General features: G+C 37.9%; 2 protein-coding genes across 3 annotated transcripts in view; one reads left to right on the top strand and one right to left on the bottom strand.

The window, feature by feature from the left end:
- ERI2 (ERI1 exoribonuclease family member 2) overlaps window positions 1-21,340 on the top strand; it is a 37,108-nt gene extending 15,768 nt beyond the window's left edge. Inside the window, exon 9 of the mRNA XM_018040676.1 lies at window positions 20,847-21,340. Within this exon, the coding sequence (XP_017896165.1) occupies window positions 20,847-20,873 (27 nt within the window). The 3' untranslated portion in view covers window positions 20,874-21,340. The remainder of the gene's footprint in view (window positions 1-20,846) is intronic.
- ACSM3 (acyl-CoA synthetase medium-chain family member 3) overlaps window positions 1-22,414 on the bottom strand; it is a 61,402-nt gene that overhangs the window by 962 nt on the left and 38,026 nt on the right. For both annotated transcript variants that reach the window (XM_005697568.3, XM_018040677.1), the window contains exons 5-12: window positions 20,724-20,867; window positions 16,958-17,114; window positions 16,393-16,472; window positions 14,850-14,973; window positions 13,633-13,713; window positions 3,626-3,727; window positions 2,513-2,640; window positions 2,309-2,408 (exon numbers count right to left, since the gene is read on the bottom strand). In XM_005697568.3, coding sequence (XP_005697625.1) covers window positions 2,309-2,408; window positions 2,513-2,640; window positions 3,626-3,727; window positions 13,633-13,713; window positions 14,850-14,973; window positions 16,393-16,472; window positions 16,958-17,114; window positions 20,724-20,867 — 916 coding nt within the window. The remainder of the gene's footprint in view (window positions 1-2,308; window positions 2,409-2,512; window positions 2,641-3,625; window positions 3,728-13,632; window positions 13,714-14,849; window positions 14,974-16,392; window positions 16,473-16,957; window positions 17,115-20,723; window positions 20,868-22,414) is intronic.

Genomic DNA, 22,414 nt, shown 5'->3' with positions numbered 1-22,414 from the left:
CTCAGTTGCTCAGTCGTCTCCAACTCTGACCCCATGGACTGTAGCCTGCCAGGCTCCTCTGTCCATGGAATTTTCCAGACAAGAGTACTGGAGCAGGTTGCCATTTCCTACTCCAGGGGATCTTAATACAACCTAGCTTTTGGAACCCCTACTTTGATTTTGATCTGTACTTGAACTCCCTCATCTCACTACATCTTAAACTACTTTCTGACCTGTTTCTGATCATCTCTGCTCTTGACTTCTTGCCTCATCTGTTATCCCCTTTAAAAAATTTTCTTTTGGAAACTTGGTAGTGCACTAAGCGCACAGTCTTTTATAAAACAACCCATCCTGATCTAGTCTAGTTTATAGGTCACCACCCTCAGTATGGTCTTAATAAACAGTCTTCTGACTGAGTTTGCCATATCCTTGTTAAAAGAAACAGTTCGCTGAGACTGTCCACTCTATTCCATAGACACTTCTGTTGATGCAAGGCAGTTGTGTATGTGTGTTTATGCATGTATATAATTTTCTTGTATTCATTGTTTGACATTTCATAAAATTTATTTGTACTTTGCTTGTTTTATTGCTTATCAACATTTTTATGAATTAAAAAATTTCATCCTTGCTCTAAGTGAATTGTGCAAAGGCAAGTTATTTTAAGAACTAGTGTTTGTAATTACTGGTTTGTATATTGGTGACTCATGCACCTTGGATAAAATCTAACTTTATCTTTATAGAATTCTTTATAAACCATTACAGAAAATGATAAATTAATAAAGAAAAATCTAACATGGTTAAAAGTATGAACTCTGAAGTACACAACCTGGATTTGAGTCACACTTTGCCTATAATCTCAGGCAAGTTAGGACACATCTGTGCCTCAGTTTCCTTCTCTGTGAAAGGAGTTTATGAGGATTAAGTAAATTAACATAGGTATAGGGCTTATAACAATACCTGGAACATATATACTAAGTCATTAAAAACCTGCGGTATCAGTTGTAGTAATTTCTTTTGCACAGAATTTCAGGGAAACTTTGAAGCCCACTTACAGATTTTAGGTTAAAAAAGTCTTGTATTTCTACTATTACAACTAATACCTAATATTTTTAATGACTTAATATGTTCTGAGTATTGTTATAAGCCCTTAAACTTATTTAATCCTCACAAACTTTTTAAAAAATAAATTAAAAATCATTTTTAATTTTATTCTCCAGAGAAAACCAGCAAAGTGGTGTGAATTATTCCTATTTTTCCTAAGACATTTATACTTAAAAATGGAACCTTGCTGTACATTACAACTTTATATCCTTCTCTCTTTTTGTAATTTTTTTTGTTGAAGTATGGTTGATTAACTGTTGTTAGTTTCAGGTGTACAGCAAAGTGATTCAGATATAGATAAGATAGAGTTTTTTTCAGATTCTTTTCCCTTATAGATTTATTACAAAATATGGAGTGTAATTCCCCTCACAGAATCCTTTTACAGAGGAGGAAATGATGACTGATGTTAAGGGAGAGACTCATTCCACCTACTGATGGCATTCAGAACAAAGGGACAAACTTCAATAATTACTGAATCTTTTCCCTACTTAAATTACTGAAATGTGGAATATTATTGACCATGCCTGGCAAAAAGGACCTGAAGAGTGACATGGAATCTTTAAACCCAGACTACCAGGTGGTCAACCCCAACAGAAGTGAGATTTTAGGACTTCTGTCTTATTTATTATTTCCTGAAGCCTCTACTTACCCACCCAGCTTGCTTCTAGTTACTTAGTTCCTATTTCTGACCTTGTTCCTAGTCCTGATATCTGATGCCAGCCTATCCTCAGCTACACTAGTTTCCAGATCTGGGTAACAACTTGAACCTATCTAATTAGCTTCTGACTTCCCTGGTGGCTCAGACAGTAAAGTATCTGTCTACAATACAAGAGACCCAGGTTCAATCCGTGGGTGGGGAAGATTTCCTGGAGAAGGAAATAGCAAACCCACTCCAGTATTCTTGCCTGGAAAATCCCATGGACAGAGGAGCCCGATAGGCTACAGCCCATGGGGTCGTTTCTGGTGTGAACCTGGGTTGTTGGCATTCACACTGTCTTGCCCCAGTACTCCATGGAGATGATTCAAATTCTTTATAGAGTGTATATTTTCAGTCTCATTCTGTAGCAGTTCATTCTAATTAGCGTATTTCTATCTGACTAGCATATGTAATAATGAGTCTCTAAATTAATTAGTGAATGAATCATTTAGGTAATTCTGTTTCAGTGAACTACTGTTTAAAAGTATGTGTTAGACTGCCAACAAACTAAGGCAGAGACAAATCAGTTACCTCTCCTCTGATGGGATCTGGACTGCTGACAACAGCTGACTCTGCAACTGCAGGATGTTCAATCAGGGCACTTTCTACCTCAAACGGACCAATTCGGTAACTGGGAAATAAAACATAAGGCAGGAATTTATAAAGGTGAGCAAAAAGTTCACTCCAGACTACTAACAAGCAGTCAACACAGACATATCCACAGATGAAAATTACCCAGAAGATAATATGATATCATCTGCTCTTGAAACAAACCAGAAATATCCATCCTCATCCATATAGCCTCTGTCCCCAGTGATATAGAAATTGCCTCGTAGAGTTGAAGCTGTTTTTGTAGGATTATCCTGTAAAATAAATGATAATTTTATTTTGAATGTTATTCTTTGATCCAGTTGGATTTTTAAGTATTTAAGGAGAAAAAAAATTTTAGTGTTTTTGAGAATTCTTAGAATGAAGAGGAGCTAACATGAGAAATAGAGATGGAAGTCTAGCATTGAGCCAGCCCAATATAAGATAGGTAAACTATAACTACAAAGACTAGGCATGCTGGGAATTTTTTTAGATTGGTCACAAAATAAATATTGCAGGAAGTCAGAGGAGTAGGCCAAATAAGTCTTTTGATAATTGGTTAATATCTCAACACTCATAGGAAAAAAGAAGTCAGTACACAGAGTTAAAGTACCAATACCTAATGAGTCAAAGAACAGGGTTTTATTGTGTGTTTGTTATGTATTTTGTTTGGCTTACACAAAAATAGAAAATTGATTCTGTAAATTTGGCAGGAAGCAAAAGGAAGTATTGTTACATTATGTATTATTGACAGAACTTGGGCCTTTGATTATATTGGTGTAAACTTTTCTCTAATTTGTATTCTGTAATTAGAAATGAAAGTATGTTTGCAAACAGTAGCTTGGGAGGCCTCTAATAAAAGATATTTACTTCAGTTCACTGCCTCATTCCTTGTTTCTCTCACTCTTTCCATGAAGAGAGACCACTAATCAGATTTCAGGAAAATTATTGCATGCTGATTTACAGTGGAGTGGATTAATGATGTTAAGAGGGCAGTCTTCTTTCTAGGGCCCCCTCCCTTTTACCTTCATGGGCTTGGAGCAGTGATCTAGCCTGTGGGGATCAACATGCCCTTCTTTAATAAGCATTTGGGTGTTTCTTCAGTTCCCTGTCCAAGCGATTACTGTTCAGGACAACGAATCTCTCAAGAAAAGGCCCAATACCTATCCTAGTTGTATTTTGTGGCAAATAGGGATAATTACCAGGCACTTCTGAGAAATAATTAGGAAATGAGATGCTATTTAGTAATAAGTCTCTTACTATATAATGGGTAAAAAGGCCAAGTGGTCGGTTAGGTCGAACTCGAATGCCAATATCTCCTTCTTTTCCAGGTGGTAGAACATTGCCATTTACATCTAAAATCTAGGATGAAACAGAGTAATTTATTTAAGGAAATTTTTATTTAACGCCACATCTGAAATATTTGCACTGCAGGTTTTTTTTTGGGGGGGGGGTGCTATTTAAGAATGCAGACTTCAGAAAAATTTTAAGTTTAAAAAATTAAGCAAAATTAAAATTAAAAACTTTAAGTTCCTAAGAGAAATATAGTTATTTAAATTCTTATTGTAAATTATATTGTAAAATACAGGTTAGCAAAATGTGAAAGAATAAAATTTTTCCTTAATTCTGTCATCCAGCAATAATCACATTCTAGTAATATCCTTTGAGATGATAGAGACAGAAAAATAGGATCACTTTATAATATAGTGTTTTGCAACCTGCTTTTATCATTTGTGATATATCTTATTGTCTTTTTCTTTCATAAGTATTTCATTACTGGTTTTCCAACTTTGTGAAACAAACAAAATCTTACCTCAGAAGCCAAATGTGAGTTATCAGGAAAAGGAAACTGTTTTGTGGCTGAGACAGTGGTAGGTAAGCTGAAGCCTTGCTCTCTTATCCTCTCATGTTCTCTGAAGTACCTAATAGTAGCTGGCATTTATTAAGCACTTACCACATCCTAAATAATAAATGTTAATGCTCTATTTCACATATGCTATCTTCTTTAGTCCTTACAACAACCCTATCTGGTTAGGAGTATTATGCTCATTTTACGTATAAGGAAACAGAGGCACAGAGAGTGTAAGTAACGCCAGAGTGCATGCTTGAGGTGAAATTCAAATCTTAGCAATCATACTGTAGAACCTGTGCTTTTCATCATTAAACTTCTCTGTGTAATCTTTCCAGAGAGTTAAATTCATTTTCTAAAAATATAACAAGCATTTCTCAGATTGCTTGCTTACCTATTCTGCTCTTTTAGCTGTTTCTAAATATGAAAACTCCACACTGCTTTTATATACGCCCTTCAAATCTGAGATATAGTTTGTTAGCAAAGGATATTTTTATCTGGCCCTTTCCAGCACAAAAAGGGCTTATGTCCCCAATAAGAAACTGAAAAGGCAAAGGAATTTAAAATGTAAGAACTTATTTTTAAATTTTTGCAAATAAAAAAGTGTAAATTCCCACCGAGTCATCTAATATTTGGCCACAGCTATCAAGGTATTATTAATAGAAAAGAGAAATGTTAAAGAGTTCTGATTACGTTACACAGACTACTATTTAGTAGATGCGAACACAGATAAAATACTCTGTCTCTGGGGAGAATCACATACCTCCCTGTTCAAGGGGTCTTAGAATGTTTAAATATGAAAATTATGAGCTTTGATCTTTGAAATTGCAAACGTCTGACATCCAGCTAGTTAGACTACATGCTCAGATTTTAGAATATCACTAAAGATGCTCCTAGGTAAGGAAGGAGGGGCACAATAACAAAAGCCCATGGGAAAGAGTTAAAAATGAAGGTGGCCACATGAGACAAATGCATATCAAAACTACAATCTCACACCTATTAGGATCAGTTCAGTTCAGTTCAGTCGCTCACTCGTCTCCGACTTTTTGCAACCCCATGAATCGTAGCACACCAGGTCTCCCTGTCCATCACCAACTCCCGGACTTCACTCAGATTCACGTCCATCGAGTCAGTGATGCCATCCAGCCATCTCATTCTCAGTTGTCCCCTTCTTCTCCTGCCCCCAATCCCTCCCAGCATCAGAGCCTTTTCCAATGAGTCAACTCTTCACACGAGGTAGCCAAAGTACTGGAGTTTCAGCTTTAGCATCATTCCTTCCAAAGAAATTCCAGGGCTGATCTCCTTCAGAATGGACTGATTGGATCTCCTTGCAGTCCAAGGGACTCTCAAGAGTCTTCTCCAACACCACACTTCAAAATCATCAATTCTTCGGCGCTCAGCCTTCTTCACAGTCCAACTCTCACATCCATACATGACTACTGGAAAAAACATAGCCTTAACTAGACAGACCTTAGTCGGCAAAGTAATGTCTCTGCTTTTGAGTATGCTATCTAGGTTGGTCATAACTTTTCTTCCAAGGAGTAAGCATCTTTTAATTTCATGGCTGCAGTCACCATCTGCAGTGATTTTGGAGCCCAAAAAAATAAAGTGTGACACTGTTTCCACTGTTTCCCCATCTATTTCCCATGAATGGCTACTATCAAAAAAAAACAAAATAACAAGTGTTGGTAAAGATGTAATGCAAAATGGTACAGCCACTGTGGAAAACAGTACGGCAGTTTCTCAAAAAATTAAAATTACCACGTGTACAAGTGATTTACTTTGTTGTATACCTGTTGTATACCTTTGTTGTGTGTTAACACAACATTGTAAATCAGCTATACTCCAATAAAAAAATTTAAAAATAAAATTACCATATAATCCAGCAACTTTACTTCTAGGTATCTACTCAAAAGAATAAAAAATGGTTTCAAAGAGTTGCTGATTTACCGTGTTTATCATAACATTATTGACAATGGTTTAAGTGTGGAAGCAACCCAAGCACTCATCAGTAAACAAATGAACAAGCATAATGTGGTACATATATGCAATGGAACATTATTCAGCCTTCAAAGGAAGGAAATCCCAACACATGCTACAACATGGATGAAGTTTTGAGGACATTATGTTAAATGTAATAAGCTGATTACAAAAAATGACTACTGTATGTATTATATGTAGTATACTTATATATAGTAGACTGTAGCATTATATATAGTATACTTATATATAGTATACTATATGTATTATATATAGTACTTAAAGTAGTTAAAATCATAGAGGCAGAACGTGGAATGGTGATTGTGAGGGTCAGGTGGGAAGAGGAATTGAGTTATTGTTCAGTATATAGAGAGTTTCAGTTTTCCAAGATGAAAAGAGTTATGGAGATGGATAGTGGTGACAGCTGCACAACATTATTTAATATGGTATTATGTAATACCATTGAATGATGCACTTAAAAATGGCCAAACTAATAAATTTTAAGTTACCTGTTTTTTACCACAATAAAAAAGATTTGGATAAATAAATGAAGGCAGAGATGCTGTTGCACTGTTCCTCTCGCCCACACAAGTTTTCATTCAGACAGTTGGGCTTGAATCACTGGGGATTCAAAAATCACTGGGCTTGAATGAATGGGGAACTGGCGGTACATTGCAGTTGGGATGGCTATGAATACAGCTATGCCTGTGAGACCCTGATAGCCATGTATGTTGGGGGTTGTCATCAAGAGAAAACATCTGTGTGAAATGCCAATTTGATTACTTGTATTGCAGATAATGCTTAATATATCTTTCTCTAACTTAAGGCAGCCTATTAATATTAACCAATGAACTATTAAGTCTTTCTACTGAATATAACTAGTGCTGCTCTACCATCCCTTCTTAGAAAAGCTTTTCAAAGGAAACAAATTCGAGGGAGAGGTGAATACTAACAATAATAGCACCTATCTTTTGCTTTTTATTATTATTATTATTTTATTTTTAATTGGAGGACAATTGCTTTACAATGTTGCATTGGTTTCTGCCATACAACAACCCAAATAAGTCATAACTATAACTATCCTTCCTTCTAGAGCCTCCTTCCCACCCCTCTATGTTATCATGGAGTGCCAAGCTGGGCTTTCTGTGTTGTATATTAATAGCAGCTTCCCACTGCCTATCTGTTTTATACCTGGTAGTGTATATATGTCAATGCTATTCTCTCAATTTGTCCTACCTTTTCCTTCCCCATTGTGTCCACAAGTCTGTTCTTTACTTCTACATCCCTATTCCTGCCCTGCAAATAGATTCATCAGTACCATCTTTTCAAAATTCAGTATATATGTCTTAATAAACAATAGTTGTTTTTCTCTTTCTGACTTAACTTCACTCTGTGTAACAGGCTCTAGTTTCATCTACCTGACTACCACTGACTCAGATTCATTCCTTTTTATGGCTGAGTAATATTCTATTGTATATATGTACCACAATTTCTTTATCTATTCATCTGTTGATGGGCATCTACTGTGCTTCCATGTTCTAGCTATTGTAAATAGTGCTGCTATGAACTTTGGGGAACATGTGTCTTTTTCAATTATGATTTTCTCAGGGTATATGCCCAGTAGTGGGATATGGGGTACTGGGTCATGTAGTAGTTTTATTCCTAGTTTTTAAAGGAATCTCTATACTGTTCTCCACAGTGGTTGTATCAACTTTTGATCCTACCAACAGTGCAGGAGGATTCCCTTTTCTCCACATCCTCTCTAGCATTTATTGTTGGTAGATCTTTCAATGCTGGCCACTTTGATCATTGTGAGGTGATACCTCATCGTTTTTTTGATTTCCATTTCTCAAATAATGAGCAGTTTTGAGCATATTTTCGTGTGTTTGTTGGCCATGTGTCTTTGGAGAAAGGTCTGTTTAGATCTTCTGCCCATTTTTGATTAGTTTATTTGTTTTTCTGATATTGAAATGCATAAGCTGCTTATATATTTTAGAGATTAATCCTTTGTCAGTTGTTTCATTTGCAATTATTTTCTCTCATTCTAAGGGCTATAGTTTGCTTTGCTGTGCACAAGTTTTCAAGTTTAATTAGATCCCATTTGTTTACTTTTGTTCTTTCTATTACTCTAAGAGGTGGGTCAAATAGATGCTGCAATTTATGTCAAAGAGTGTTATGCCTATGTTTTCCCCTATGACTTTTATAGTTTCCGCCCTTACATGTAGGTCTTTAGTCCATTTTGAGTTTATTTTTGTGTATGGTGTTAAGGAAGTGTTCTAATTTCATTATTTTACACATAGTTATCCAGTTTCCCCAGCACCACTTATTGAAGAGGCTGTCTTTTCTCCATTGTACATTCTTGACTCCTTTGTGGATAAGGTACCCATCAGTTCAGTTCAGTTCAGTCACTCAGCCATGTCCGACTCTTTGCGACCCCATGAATTGGAGCACACCAGGCCTCCCTGTTTATCACCATCTCCCGGAGTTCACTCAGACTCACGTCTATTGAGTCAGTGACGCCATCCAGCCATCTCATCCTCGGTCGTCCCCTTCTCCTCCTGCCCCCAATCCCTCCCAGCATCAGAGTCTTTTCCAATGAGTCAACTCCTCATGAGGTGGCCAAAGTACTGGAGTTTCAGCTTTAGCATCATTCCTTCCAAAGAAATCCCAGGGCTGATCTCCTTCAGAATAGACTGGTTGGATCTCCTTGCAGTCCAAGGGACTCTCAAGAGTCTTCTCCAACACCACACTTCAAAAGCATCAATTCTTCGGCGCTCAGCCTTCTTCACAGTCCAACTCCCACATCCATACATGGCCACAGGAAAAACCATAGCCTTGACTAGACAGACCTTAGTCGGCAAAGTAATGTCTCTGCTTTTGAATATACTATCTAGGTTGGTCATAACTTTTCTTCCAAGGAGTAAACATCTTTTAATTTCACGGCTGCAGTCACCATTTGCAGTGATTTGGGAGCCCAAAAAATAAAGTCTGACACTGTTTCCACTGTTTCCCCTTCTATTTCCCATGAAGTGATGGGACCGGATGCCATCATCTTCATTTTCTGAATGTTGAGCTTTAAGCCAACTTTTTCACTCCCCTCTTTCACTTTCATCAAGAGGCTTTTTAGCTCCTCTTCACTTTCTGCCAAAAGGGTGGTGTCATCTGCATATCTGAGGTTATTGATATTTCTCCTGGCAATCTTGATTCCAGCTTGTGTTTCTTCCAGTCCAGCATTTCTCATGATGTACTCTGCATATAAGTTAAATAAGCAGGGTGACAATATACAGCCTTGACATACTCCTTTTCCTATTTGGAACCCATAGGTGTGTGCATTTATCTCTGGGCTTTATATCTTGTTCCATTGGTCTATATTTCTAATAATACCTATCTTATGGATCTTTATTATGTGCCAAGCAATTTTCTATGCTCTTTAGAAATATTAGTGCATTAAACCTCACTAGAAACCTATAAAATCTGTCCTTTTATTATTAGAGTTACTAACCATCTTGATTTGCCCATGACTAAGACAGGGGTGTATCCTCAGGACATACTATCAATACTTTCAGGCCTAAAGCTAAATAGTGAAAGTTGCTCAGTTGTGTCTGAGTCTTGCAGCCCATGGACTATATAGTCCTTGGAATTCTCCAAGCCAGGATACTGGAGTTGGTAGCCTTTCCTTTCTCCAGGGGACCTTCCCAAACCAGGGATTGAACCCAGGTCTTCCACATTGCAGGTGGATTCATTACAAGCTGAGCAACCAGGGAAGCCCAAGAATACTGGATCTTGCTGACCCAGGAATCGAACCAGGATCTCCTTCATTGCAGGTGGATTCTTTACCAACTGAGCTATCAGGGAAGCACTGGTCATAGCAAACACCCTCTTTCAACAACAAAAGAGAAGACTCTACAAATGGATTGTCAATACTGAATTCAGATTGATTATATTCTTTGTAGCCAAAGATGGAGAAGCTGTATACTGTCAGCAAAAACAAGACCGGGAGCTGACTATGGCTCAGATCATGAACTCCTTACTGCAAAATTCAGACTTAAATTGAAGGAAGTAGGGAAGACCACTAGACCATTCACATATGACCTAAATCAAACCCCTTACGATTATACAGTAGAATTGGCAAATAGATTCAAGGGATTAGATCTGATAGACAGAGTACCTGAAGAACTATGGACAGAAGTTCATGACATTGTACAGGAGGTAGTGATCAAGACCATCCCCAAGAAAAAGAAATGCAAAAAGGCAAAATGGCTGTCTGAGGCCATAAAATAGCTGAGAAAATAAGAGGAGAAAAAGGAAAGATATACCCATTTGAATGCAGAGTTCCGAAGATTAGCAAGAAGAGATAAGAAAGCCTTCCTCAGTGATCAATGCAAAGAAATAGAGGAAAACAATAGAATGGGAAAGACTAGAGATCTCTTCAAGAAAATTAGAGATACCAATGGAATATTTCGTGCAAAGATGGGCACAATAAAGTACAGAAACAGTATGGACCTAACAAAAGCAGAAGATATTAAGAAGAGGTGGCAAGAATACACAGAAGAACTGTACAAAAAAGATCTTCATGACCAAGATAATCACGATGGTATGATCACTCACCTAGAGCCAGACATCCTGGAATGTGAAGTAAAGTGGGCTTTAGGAAGCATCACTGCAAGCAAAGCTAGTGGAGGTGATGGAATTCCAGTTGAGCTATTTCAAATCCTGAAAGATGATGCTGTGAAAGTGCTGCACTCATTATGCCAGCAAATTTGGAAAACTCAACAGTGGCCACAGGACTGGAAAAGGTCAGTTTTCATTCCAATCCCAAAGAAGGGCAATGCCAAAGAATGTTCAAACTACCACAAAATTAGACTCATCTCACACACTAGCAAAGTAATGCTCAAAATTCTCCAAGCCAGGCTTCAACAGTACGTGAACTGTGAACTTCCAGATGTTCAAGCTGGATTTAGAAAGGCCAGAGGAACCACAGACCAAATTGCCAATATCCGATGGATCATGGAAAAAAGCAAGGGATTTCCTGAAAAACATCCACTTCTGCTTTATTGATTACACCAAAGCCTTTGACCGTGTAGATCACAACAAACTGTGGAAAATTCTTAAAGAGATCGAATACCAGACCACCTTACCTGCCTCCTGAGAAATCTGTATGCAGGTCAAGAAGCAACAGTTAGAACCAGACATGGAACAACAGACTGCTTCCAAATTGGGAAAGAAGTACATCCAGGCTGTACATTGTCACCCTGCTTATTTAACTTATATGCAGAGTGCATCATGTGAAATGCTGGGCTGGATGAAGCACAAGCTGGGATCAAGATTGCTGGAAGAAATATCAGTAAGCTCAGATACACAGAGGATACCACCCTTATGGCAGAAGATGAAGAGGAACTAAACAGACTCTTGATGAAAGTGAAAGATGAGAGTGAAAAAGCTGGCTTAAAACTCAGCATTCAAAAAATTAATATCATGGCATCTGGTCCCATCTCTTCATGGCAAATAAAAGGGGAAACAATGGAAACAGTGACAGACTTTATTTTCTTAGGCTCCAGAATCACTGCAGATGGTGACTGCAGCCATGAAATCAAAAGATGCTTGGTCCTTGGAAGAAAACCTATGAGCAACCTAGACAGCATATTAAAAAGCAGAGATATTACTTTGCTGACAAAGGTCTGTCCAGTCAAAGCTATGGTTTTTCCAGTAGTCATGAATGATCCTGAGAGTTGGACTATAAAGAAAGCTGAGCATTGAAGAATTGATGCTTTGGAACTGTGGTGTTGGAGAAGACTCTTGAGAGTCCCTTAGACTACAAGGAGATCAAACCAGTCAATCCTAAAGGAAAACAGTCCTGAATATTCATTGGAAGGACTGATGCTGAAGCAGAAACCCCAATACTTTGGACACCTGATTCAAAGAACTGACTCATTTGAAAAGACCCTGATGCTGGGAAAGATTGAAGGCAGGAGGAGACCTGGATTTCATCACCGACTTCAGTGGACCTGAGTTTGAGCAAGCCCTGGGAGTTGATGATGGACAGGGAAGCCTGGTGTACCACAGTCAATGAAAAAAAAAAAAAAATGAAGTCACTCAGTCGTGTCCGACTCTGCGACCCTGTGGACTGTAGCCCACCAGACTCCTCCATCCGTGGGATTCTCCAGGCAAGAATACTGGAATGGGTTGCCATTTCCTTCTCCAGGGGATCTTCCCAACCCAGGGATCGAACCTGGGTCTCCCACATTGCAGGCAGACGCTTTAACCTCTGAGCCTAGGGTCACAAAAAGTCAGACACGACAGCAATTGAATTGATCTGAAAGCTAAGTAAGTTCCAGTTAAACTGGAACAAGTTGTTCACCTTGGTCCCTGTTTTATATATCAGGAAACAGACTTTAACAGCTTACCCAGAGATACTCAGTAATGAATAGCAGAGCCGGAATAAAAGCCATCAGGCAATCCTACCTTTAGACAAGTTTTCATAGCAGAGTTAGAATTACCTGAGGTGCTTGTCTAAAACACCTTAGGATTTTAGGATCCTACCCTAAATTTATTGAATCAGACTCTCTAGAGAAGTAGAAGCCTGAGAATTTGTGTTTTTCATATGTACCTATGTGATTCTTTATGATCAGATAAGCTTGGGAAACTGGTCTAGTCTACAACTAACCCTCAGTTAAGTTTGATACTGAGATCTCTTTAAACTCATCCATTTTGTGTTTTTGTTGGTATTGTTTTATGTATTAATATAAGTTCTGTATTGTTTTATGTATTAATATAAGTTCTGTATTGTTTTATGTATTAATATAAGTTCCGTTGTCTACACTTAACTTTGGCTGGATTGATCTGAGAACAATTGTAACTCTGAGCAAAGTACACTAATGGGGTAATAGGATGCCCCCTCCAGATCAAGTGATGAAAATAGTTTCTTGACTTCCAGGAACTGGCCAGGCATGCTGCAGGAAGAGGGAGAACCTGTAACTACTGTTAAATTGTAGCCTCTTTTGTCCTAGTCAACCCTTTTAGAAGATCTGGAGCTCCCTAACCAGAAGGGGCAACATAATGTTGCAGTCAAGAGTATGGATGTTCATACCAGATTGCTTAGGATTGAATTCTAGAACTAGCAGCTACTATGTAACCTTGGGTGAGTCCTTTAACCTCTCTCAACCTCATCTGTAAAATGGTTCTGATATTGCCATGTCTCTCATAGGTTCCTTCTGGGAATAAATGTTTATAAAATGCATAAAATTATTTGGCACAAATAACTGCTTTGGAGAAAAAAAGACAAGCTAATGTTTCTAAACCTTTTCCATCTTTATATGGAGGTTAAGATATCTGGAAGTAGCATAATCATCATGAAAACTAATAGTGTAAGGAAGTAGAAGTAGGGTAGGTGTAAACAGATTGGGTTGTTAAATATTTTCCTGGAAAGGGATATACAAACCTTAACATCAAAAGCAGGAGAAGGTTTTCCCATTGAGCCAGGCTTAATTTTCATTCCCTTAAAATTTCCACAGATTAGTACCTAGTTAAGAATGAAAAAGAGTAAAGTAACATTACAAATAACTTATATCTATTTATTTATCCACTATGCATTCATTCAATAAATATTTATTCAGAGCTTACTATGAACCAGGCTCACATTAAAACATATTTTCTGCTCTCAAGAATTATAGACAGACACTAATACTGTTAAAATATTAAGTAAATTTGTAACTACTAAAACATTCATATTTATGAAAACATTTATACTCATATTCACATGATACTTGTTATACTATTTCTGTTTAATAAATTCATTTATTTTCATTTTTATTTTATTTTTTGTATTTTAATTTTTGACCAGGTACTACTTTCTCATGGTTCATAAATTGAAGCAGTATATAAAGATAATGAAAAATTTATTTCAGTCTTTCCCTTATCTGCCCTATCTTATCCCTCTCTTTCCTATGTAACAATTTTTGTTATTTCATTTCCTCTAGAATTTCTTCTTATTTCTATGAGCGCTTTAGATAAACCTTTTTAGAGTGTTCTTATGAAGGAGTTTTCCAGCAAACTTAATATTTCAAGTAACAAGGAGCTCAGCATTTTCTATTTTTTCAGCAAAGCCCTAAGATATTTCCTTATTATACAAAGAGAAATCTTTTTATAGACCTAGTATTTTTGAATTAAAATTTGTTAATGCCCTGGTCCTAGTCAATTATATAGTGGCTTTCCTCAATGAATGACTATCTAAACAATTGCATCTCTTACAGAGCTCTTTTGTAACCATCTTCCCTCATTTTTTTTTAAGAAACTGTTTCTTCTAATCACTCCATTCCCTCCCTATCCCTCAATCACAAAACTACAATAAACAATTTGGTTTTTTTTTAATTGAAGGATAATTTCCTTACAGTGTTGTGTTGGTTTCTCCCATACAACAATGCAGATCAGTCATAATTTTTATATATATATATATATATATATCTCCCCTCCCTCTTGAACCTCCCTCAACACACACCCCCATTCCACCCCTCTAGGTCATCACAGAGCAGTAGGCTGAGCACCCTGTGTTTTATAGCAGCAGCTTCCCACTAGCTATTTTACACATGGTAGCACTTCAGTTTTTATTTATCTGGCTGAATTGAGTTCAGCCGTGTCTTTTCAGTGAAGTCTGTATACCGTTTCAGTCTGTCCATATCCTTCGTAGATATCCAGACCTGTCCTGTTTCTCCATTGTTCAGTCACTTCAGGGTTGATTGGTTCCCCAGCACTTACACAGTGCTTCAAGCTTTTGAACTTATAGCTTCTCAGAAGACAGATAAGGAGTTAAATTTAGGAGGAAAATGGATAAAAATGAAAATTAGGATTATTTCTAGTGAAATTTCAGTACAAAATGTTTTCGTTTTTCCCCTAAGTTTCCTCTCTGGTACAAAATAAACAATTTTATCATGAAATGACTCCAAACACCAAGTTTTGTTTTTTCTTTTTCTCCATTTTATTGGTGGAGGGCGGAGGGTTGGGGGAGGATTGGGGGTGGCATGACTTTTTGCAGAGAAAGACCATGCCATCGCTAGGGAAGGTACCACAAAATATTATGTTAAATCAGTGATAAAAAGCTTCCAATTGGTTAAATTGACTGTGGAGCATTTATACAATAGAACACTATACAGTTGTTTAAAAAAAAATAGAAAGAATGAAGATGCTCCTGGGTTGTACTATCCAATAGAATTTTTTGCTATGACAGAAATTTCTCTACTGAGCTGTCCACTGTTGTATTCTCTAGTCCTGTGTGACTATTGAGCACTTGAAACATGACTAGTGTAACCAAGGCACTGAATTTTTTTTCACTGAAATATAATTGACTTATAATGTTATTTACTTTTTGGTTTATAATGTCTTGATTTGATATTTGTACATATGGTGAAATGATTGCACAAGTCTAGTTAACATCTGTTACCCTACAGTTACAAGACTACTGTCTCAGCAACTTTGAATATGTAATACAGTATTATTAATTATAGTTTGGAACTGAATTTTAATTTAATTAAAATGTAAATAACCATATGCAGCTAATGGTTACCAAATTGGACAGCACAGTTTCAGGATGTATTGTAGGCGAAGAAAAGAAGGGGCAGAACTGTGTGCATATCATGTCTCATTTTAAAAGAGTTGGGAGAGAACATATGCATATTGGCTTGTGCCTGCATAAATCTCAGGGAGAGGGGGAACTAAGGCTGAAGACAAGGTGTGGAGGAAGACTTTTCACTATACATTCTTATATACCTATTGAATTTTATGTCATGTGAATTGTTTCCTACTTAAAAATTAAATCAAATCAATTTAAAAGTAGTGACCAAGTAATACTTTCAAATGGAATCAGTAATAAAGTAAAAGACATTCATTTTCTTTCCTGTTTGCTGGGATAGGGTTTTGAATAAGGGTGACGTGTATTTTCTCAGCTCATGTAACAGACAAAGGATAAACACTGGGCTCAGAGCTATACATGTGGCTTGAACTGTTTTTCCTCTCTCTGCTTGAGGGAACTGGATATAGTAGTTATCATGTACAGAATATAAGCAAGAAGGACGAGGAAGAGAAAAGATTACTAAATACCATACCTACTGATCTGGAGATATGTTTTTAGGCAGAGAGATCTTTTATTTTGTATCTTCCTCTTCCTTTCTCCTCTGCCCATAAGTGCCCATTTACCAACTTTGCTTACCTGGCCTTATCATTCTGTACAAGCATTCTATATGCAGTTGGTGCTGAACAGAAGACTGTGATGGGAAACTTGGAAAGTGTCTGCAATTTAGAAGAAGTGGTCTTACACAACTTTTAATAAGTGCTTAAATACCTATGCTAGACATAATAAAACTTGGAACATTATTTATTCTAATGTAAACACTCTCATGGGCTTGCCTTGTGGCTCAGCTAGTAAAGAATCCGCCTGCAATGCGGGAGACCTGGGTTCGATCCCTGGGTTGGGAAGGTCCCCTGGAGAAGGGAAAGGCTACTCACTCCAATATCCTGGCCTGGAGAATTCCATAGACTGTATAATACGGTGCATGGACTCGCAAAGAGTCAGAATCGAATGAGCGACTGTCACACACACACAAACGCTCTCACAGCTTTCCTCTGTATATCTTTTCAGGCTTATTGATTTTCCATTGTGGAATACCTTAAATAACATTATCTACTCTGATTTCTACAAGTTACTTTATTCACTAGTCCTGTCAGTAATAGTGCTAATTCACTTCTAAATATTGACCTCTTGTGCTCCGCCTTACTTGCAAGATGGAAGTTGGCTCAAACCGTGGCAAATAATGTGCAAATACACATGCTCCCTGGATCCATGGAGAAAAAACACTACTCCATGCAGATTTTGCCCAGCCTGTGTCAGAGGTATTCCACATGACATCCAAAGGGGTCAAATCCAGCCAGAACCTAGGTAAACAAAGAATCATTTCAGTTTAGTCACCCAGTTGTGTCCAACACTTTCCAACCCCATAGCCTGTAGCATGCCAGGCTTCTCTGTCCATCACCAACTCCTGGAGCTTGCTCAAATTCACATCCATCAAGTCAGTGATTTCATCCGAGCTTCGATTCCTCTGTCGTCCCCTTCTCCTCCTGCCCCCAATCTTTCCCAGCATTGGGGTCTTTTCCGGTGATTTAATTCTTCAAATCAGGTGGCCAAAGTATTGGAGTTTCAGCTTCAACATCAGTCCTTCCAATAATATTCAGGACTGTTTTCCTTCAGAATTGACTGGTTTTATCTCTTTGCAGTCCAAAGGACTCTCAAAGAGTCTTCTCCAACTCCACATTTCAAAAGCATTAATTATTTGGCACTCAGCTTTCTTTATAGTCCAACTCTCACATCCATACATGACTACTGGAAAAACCATAACCTTGACAAGATGGACCTTTGTTGGCAAAGTAATGTCTCTGCTTTTCAATATGCTGTCTATGTTGGTCATAGCTTATTTCCCAAGGAGCAAGCATCTTTTGATTTCACGGCTACAGTCACCATCTGCAGTGATTTTGGAGCCTAAGAAAATAAAGTCTGTCACTGTTTCCATTGTTTCCCCATCGATTTGCCATGAAGTGATGGGACCAGATGTCATGATCTTAGTTTTTTGAATGTTGAGCTTTAAGCCAACTTTTTCACTCTCCTCTTTCACTTCCATTAAGAGTCTGTTTAGTTCTTCACTTTCTGCCATAAGGTGGTGTCATCTGTGTATCTGATTTTATTGATATTTCTCCCAACAATCTTGATCTCAGCTTGTGCTTCATCCAGCCCAGCATTTCACATGATGTACTCTTCATATAAGTTAAATAAGCAAGGTGACAATATACAGCCTTGGTGTACTCCTTTCCAAATTGGGAACCAGTCTGTTGTTCCATGTCTGGTTCTAACTGTTGCTTCTTGACCTGCATACAGATTTCTCAGGAGGCAGGTAAGGTGGTCTAGTATTCTGATCTCTTTAAGAATTTTCCACAGTTTGTGGTGATCCATGTGGTCAAAAGCGTTGACATAGTCAATAAAGCAGAAGTATATGTTTTTCTGGAGCTCTCTTGCTTTTTTGATGTTCCAACGGATGGTGGCAATTTGATCTCTTGTTCCTCTGCCTTTTCTAAATCCAGCTTGAACATCTGGAAGTTCTTGATCCACATATTGTTGAAGCTAGGCTTGGAGAATTTTGAGCATTACTCTGCTAGTGTGTGAGATGAGTGCAGTTGTGCAGTAGTTTGAACATTCTTTGGCACTGCCTTTCTTTGGGATTGAATGAAAACTGCCCTTTTCCAGTCCTGTGGCCACTGCTGAGTTTTCCAAATTTGCTGGCCTATTGAGTGCAGCACTTTCACAGCATCATCTTTCAGGATTTGAAATAGCTCCACTGGAATTCCATCACCTCCACTAGCTTTGTTCGTAGTGATGCTTCCTAAAGCCCACTTGACTTTGCATTCCAGGATGTCTGGCTCTAGATGAGTGATCACTCCATTGTGGTTATCTGAGTCATGAAGATCTTTTTTGTATAGTTCTTCTGTGTATTCTTACCACCTCTTCTTAATATCTTCTGCTTCTGTTAGGTCCATACTATTTCTGTACTTTTGTGCCCATCTTTGCATGAAATGTTCCTTTGGTATCTCTAGTTTTCTTGAAGAGATCTTTAGTCTTTCCAATTCTGTTTTTTTCCTCTATTTCTTTGCATTGATCACTGAGGAAGGCTTTCTTATCTCTCCTTGCTATTCCTTGGAACTCTGCGTCCAGATGGGTATATCTTACCTTTTCTTTTTGCCTTTAGCTTCTCTTCTTTTCTCAGCTATTTTTAAGGCCTCCTCAGACAACCATTTTGTCTTTTTGCATTTCTCTTTTGGGGGGATGGTCTTGATCACTGCCTCCTGTACAATGTCATGAACCTCTGTCCGTAGTTCTTCAGGCACTCTGTCTTTCAGATCTAATCCCTTGAATCTATTTGCCAATTCCACTGTATAATCGTAAGGGATTTGATTTAGGTCATATGTAAATGGTCTAGTGGTTTTCCATACTTCCTTCAATTTAAGTCTAAATTTGGCAATAAGGAGTTCATGATCTGAGCCACAGTCAGCTCCCAGTCTTGTTTTTGCTGACTATATTTTCTGTGCTGTGCTTAGTCATGTCTGAATCTTTGCGACTCCATGGACTGTAGTCTGCCAGGCTCTTCTGTCCTTGGGATTCTCCTGACAAGAATACTTGAGTAGGTTGTCATTTCATTCTCCAGGGGATCTTCCCGACCCAGGGATTGAACCCAGGTCTCCCACATTGCAGGTGGATTCTTTGCTGTCTGAGCCACTAACTGTACAAAGAATCAACTTGATACATACAACAAACTGGAATTCTTGAAGAGATGGGACACCAGACCACATTACCTGTCTCTTGAGAAACCTGTATGTAGGTCAAGAAGCAACATTTAGAACTTTATTTGGAACAACTGACTGGTTCAAAATTGGGAAAGGAGCACAACAAGGCTGTATATTGTCACCCTGCTTATTTGCCTTATATGCAGAGTACATCATCGGAAATGCCAGGCTGGATAAATCACAAACTGGAATCAAGAATGTCTGGAGAAATATCATCAACCTCAGGTATGTAAATGAAACCACGCTAATGGCAGAAAGTGAAGAGGAACTAAAGAACCTCTTGATGAGGATGAAAGAGGAGAGTGAAAAAGCTGGCTTAAAACTCAACATTTAAAAAATTAGGATCATGGCATCCGGTCCCATCACTTAGAAGGGAGAAAAGTGGAAGCAGTGACAGATTTTCTTTTCTTGGGCTCCAAAATCACTGTGGACAGTGACTGCAGCCATGAAATTAAAAGACACTTGCTCCTTGGAAGGAAAGCTATTTCAAAGCTAGACAGCACAGTAAAAGAGAAGACATCACTTTGCTGACAAAAGTCTGTATCAAGGCTATTGTTTTTCCAGTAGTCATGTATGGATGTGAGAGCTGGACCATAAGGAATGCAGAGCACCATAGAATTGATGGTTTCAAACTGTGGTGCTGGAGAAGACTCTTGAGAGACTCTTGGACAGCAGGGAGATCAAACCAGTCAATTCTAAAGGAAATCAACCCTGAATATTCATTGGAAGGACTTATGCTAAACCTGAAGCTCCAATACTCTGCCCACCTGATACGAAGAGCAGGCTCACTGGAGAACACCCTGATGCTGGGAAAGATTGAAGGCAAAAGGAGAAGAGGGCAGCAGAGGATGAGATGGCTACATAGCATCACCGACTCAATGGACATGAGTCTGAGCAAACTCTGGGAGATATGAAGGACAGGGAAGCATGGCGTCCTGCAGTTTGTGGGGTCGCAAAAAGTTGGACACGACTTAGCAACTGAACAACAACAACATATATACATTTAATATATAAATATAAATATATATATATGTACACACACTTGAGATACATATATATAGACAACTATATATATATAGAAACATTTAAAATACAAATAAAGGAATCATCATTTTTGTAGCATTGACACTTCAAACTACAGTTCTGTGAAAATACCTTCCATTTATAGATAATCCTAAACCAAAACTGCTGTGGGTGTGTCCAGTCATTTTAGGATAACCGCTTGTTCCACTGGTAAAGAAAATGGCCATCATCTCATTGTGTTTTGTCTTCACACAGGTGTGGTTGTCACTGGCATGTCTGTGAAGGAAGAATTACAGCGATTGTATACATTAAACACAGTATCATAGACTGTTACCACACAAAAGGATTTACTCAGACCTCTTCATCTCATTGATTAAGCTGCAGGGACTTAGGTTGAATTCCAAGGTAAAAGCCATCTCACTCCATCTTTTAAGGTGCTTTCTGGAAACAAGCTAAACTTTGCCATCAATAGCCCGTTTATAACAGGTTGACTTCATAGCTTTTTACTGTGTAATGAAGAGTGAAAGCATTACCAAAAAAACTCAAGAATTTTATCATACCTTCTGCAGAATGAGTATTCTATGATCTTCTAATCATGTATATGTGAGGTAAAATATAATTTTTAAAAAATGAGTATGTTAATAGAAGTCATGGGTAATGGTATAAGGCAGGGATCATTAAACTACAGGCCTATGGGCCAAACATGGCCTGTCTTTTGTTTTCACAGATAAAGTTTTATTGCAACACAACTGTGTCCATTCTTTTACATATTGCCTATGACTGCTTTCTACACTATGACAGTTAGTAGGTATGATAGAGAATACATGGCCTGCAAATCCTATATATTTACTATCCATCCCTTTTGTAAAAAACCATTTGCTGACCCCTCCCTCAAAAGGATGGTTTTTCTGTTTCCCACAAGAGAGTCTACATAGTTCTGAATATAGTAAGCAAAAAGACTGAAGAGGATCTAAGTATCCACTTAGGGAAGGAAGGGTTTCAGTTAAAGAAAGAAAACATTTTGGTTCCAAAGGATAATTGGGCTTTTATATATGTCATACATCAGGGCAGCTGAGAGGAAGTAAACTCTGTACATTTGAGTGTCTAAGAATCATACAGAATTTTATTAGGAAATATTGAGCTGAAAATGAATGAATCAGAAATATTCAGCTATGAAAACTATTTCTATTTTTAAATCCTAACATAGCTAAACCAAATGTTTAGGCTATGATTCTATAATTTTTTTTGTTATAAAGCTAGTACCTATAACTGTATACCTATCACTTCTATCACAGATATTGTTGCTTATGAAACCTAAGGTAGGTTTATTGTACCAATCTCTCAGAAGCAGTAAACCTAGCAGATAGTAGTGTGGGCTTAGAAGCTAGACTGCCTGAGTGTGAAACCCAGTTCTGCCAGATCCTAACATTTGACCTTATTTATCTGTCTAACCAGAGAATCCACCTGCAATGCAGAAGATGTGGGTTTGATCCTTGGGTCAGGAAAAACCCCCGGAGGAGGGAATGGCAACCCCACTCCAGTATTCTTGCCCAGAAAATCCCATCCATAGTGTTGCAGAGAGTTGGATACGACTGAAGCGACTGAACATGAGCATCTGTATATTTAACAGTTCCTACCCCATAGTTTGTTGTGATATTTAAATGAGTTAATATTGAGTTGGCCAAAAAGTTTGTTCGAGGTTATCCATAATATCTTATTGAAAAAATCTAATGAACTTTTTGGGCAACCCAATATATCTGAAGTGCAGTTTTTGGCACATAATCAGTGGCATATAAGTGTTAGATATTATACAATTATAACAC

This window comes from Capra hircus, chromosome 25 (genome assembly GCF_001704415.2).
Source record: "Capra hircus breed San Clemente chromosome 25, ASM170441v1, whole genome shotgun sequence".
Lineage (NCBI taxonomy): Eukaryota > Metazoa > Chordata > Mammalia > Artiodactyla > Bovidae > Capra > Capra hircus.
This window is presented reverse-complemented; position numbering and strand designations above follow the sequence as displayed.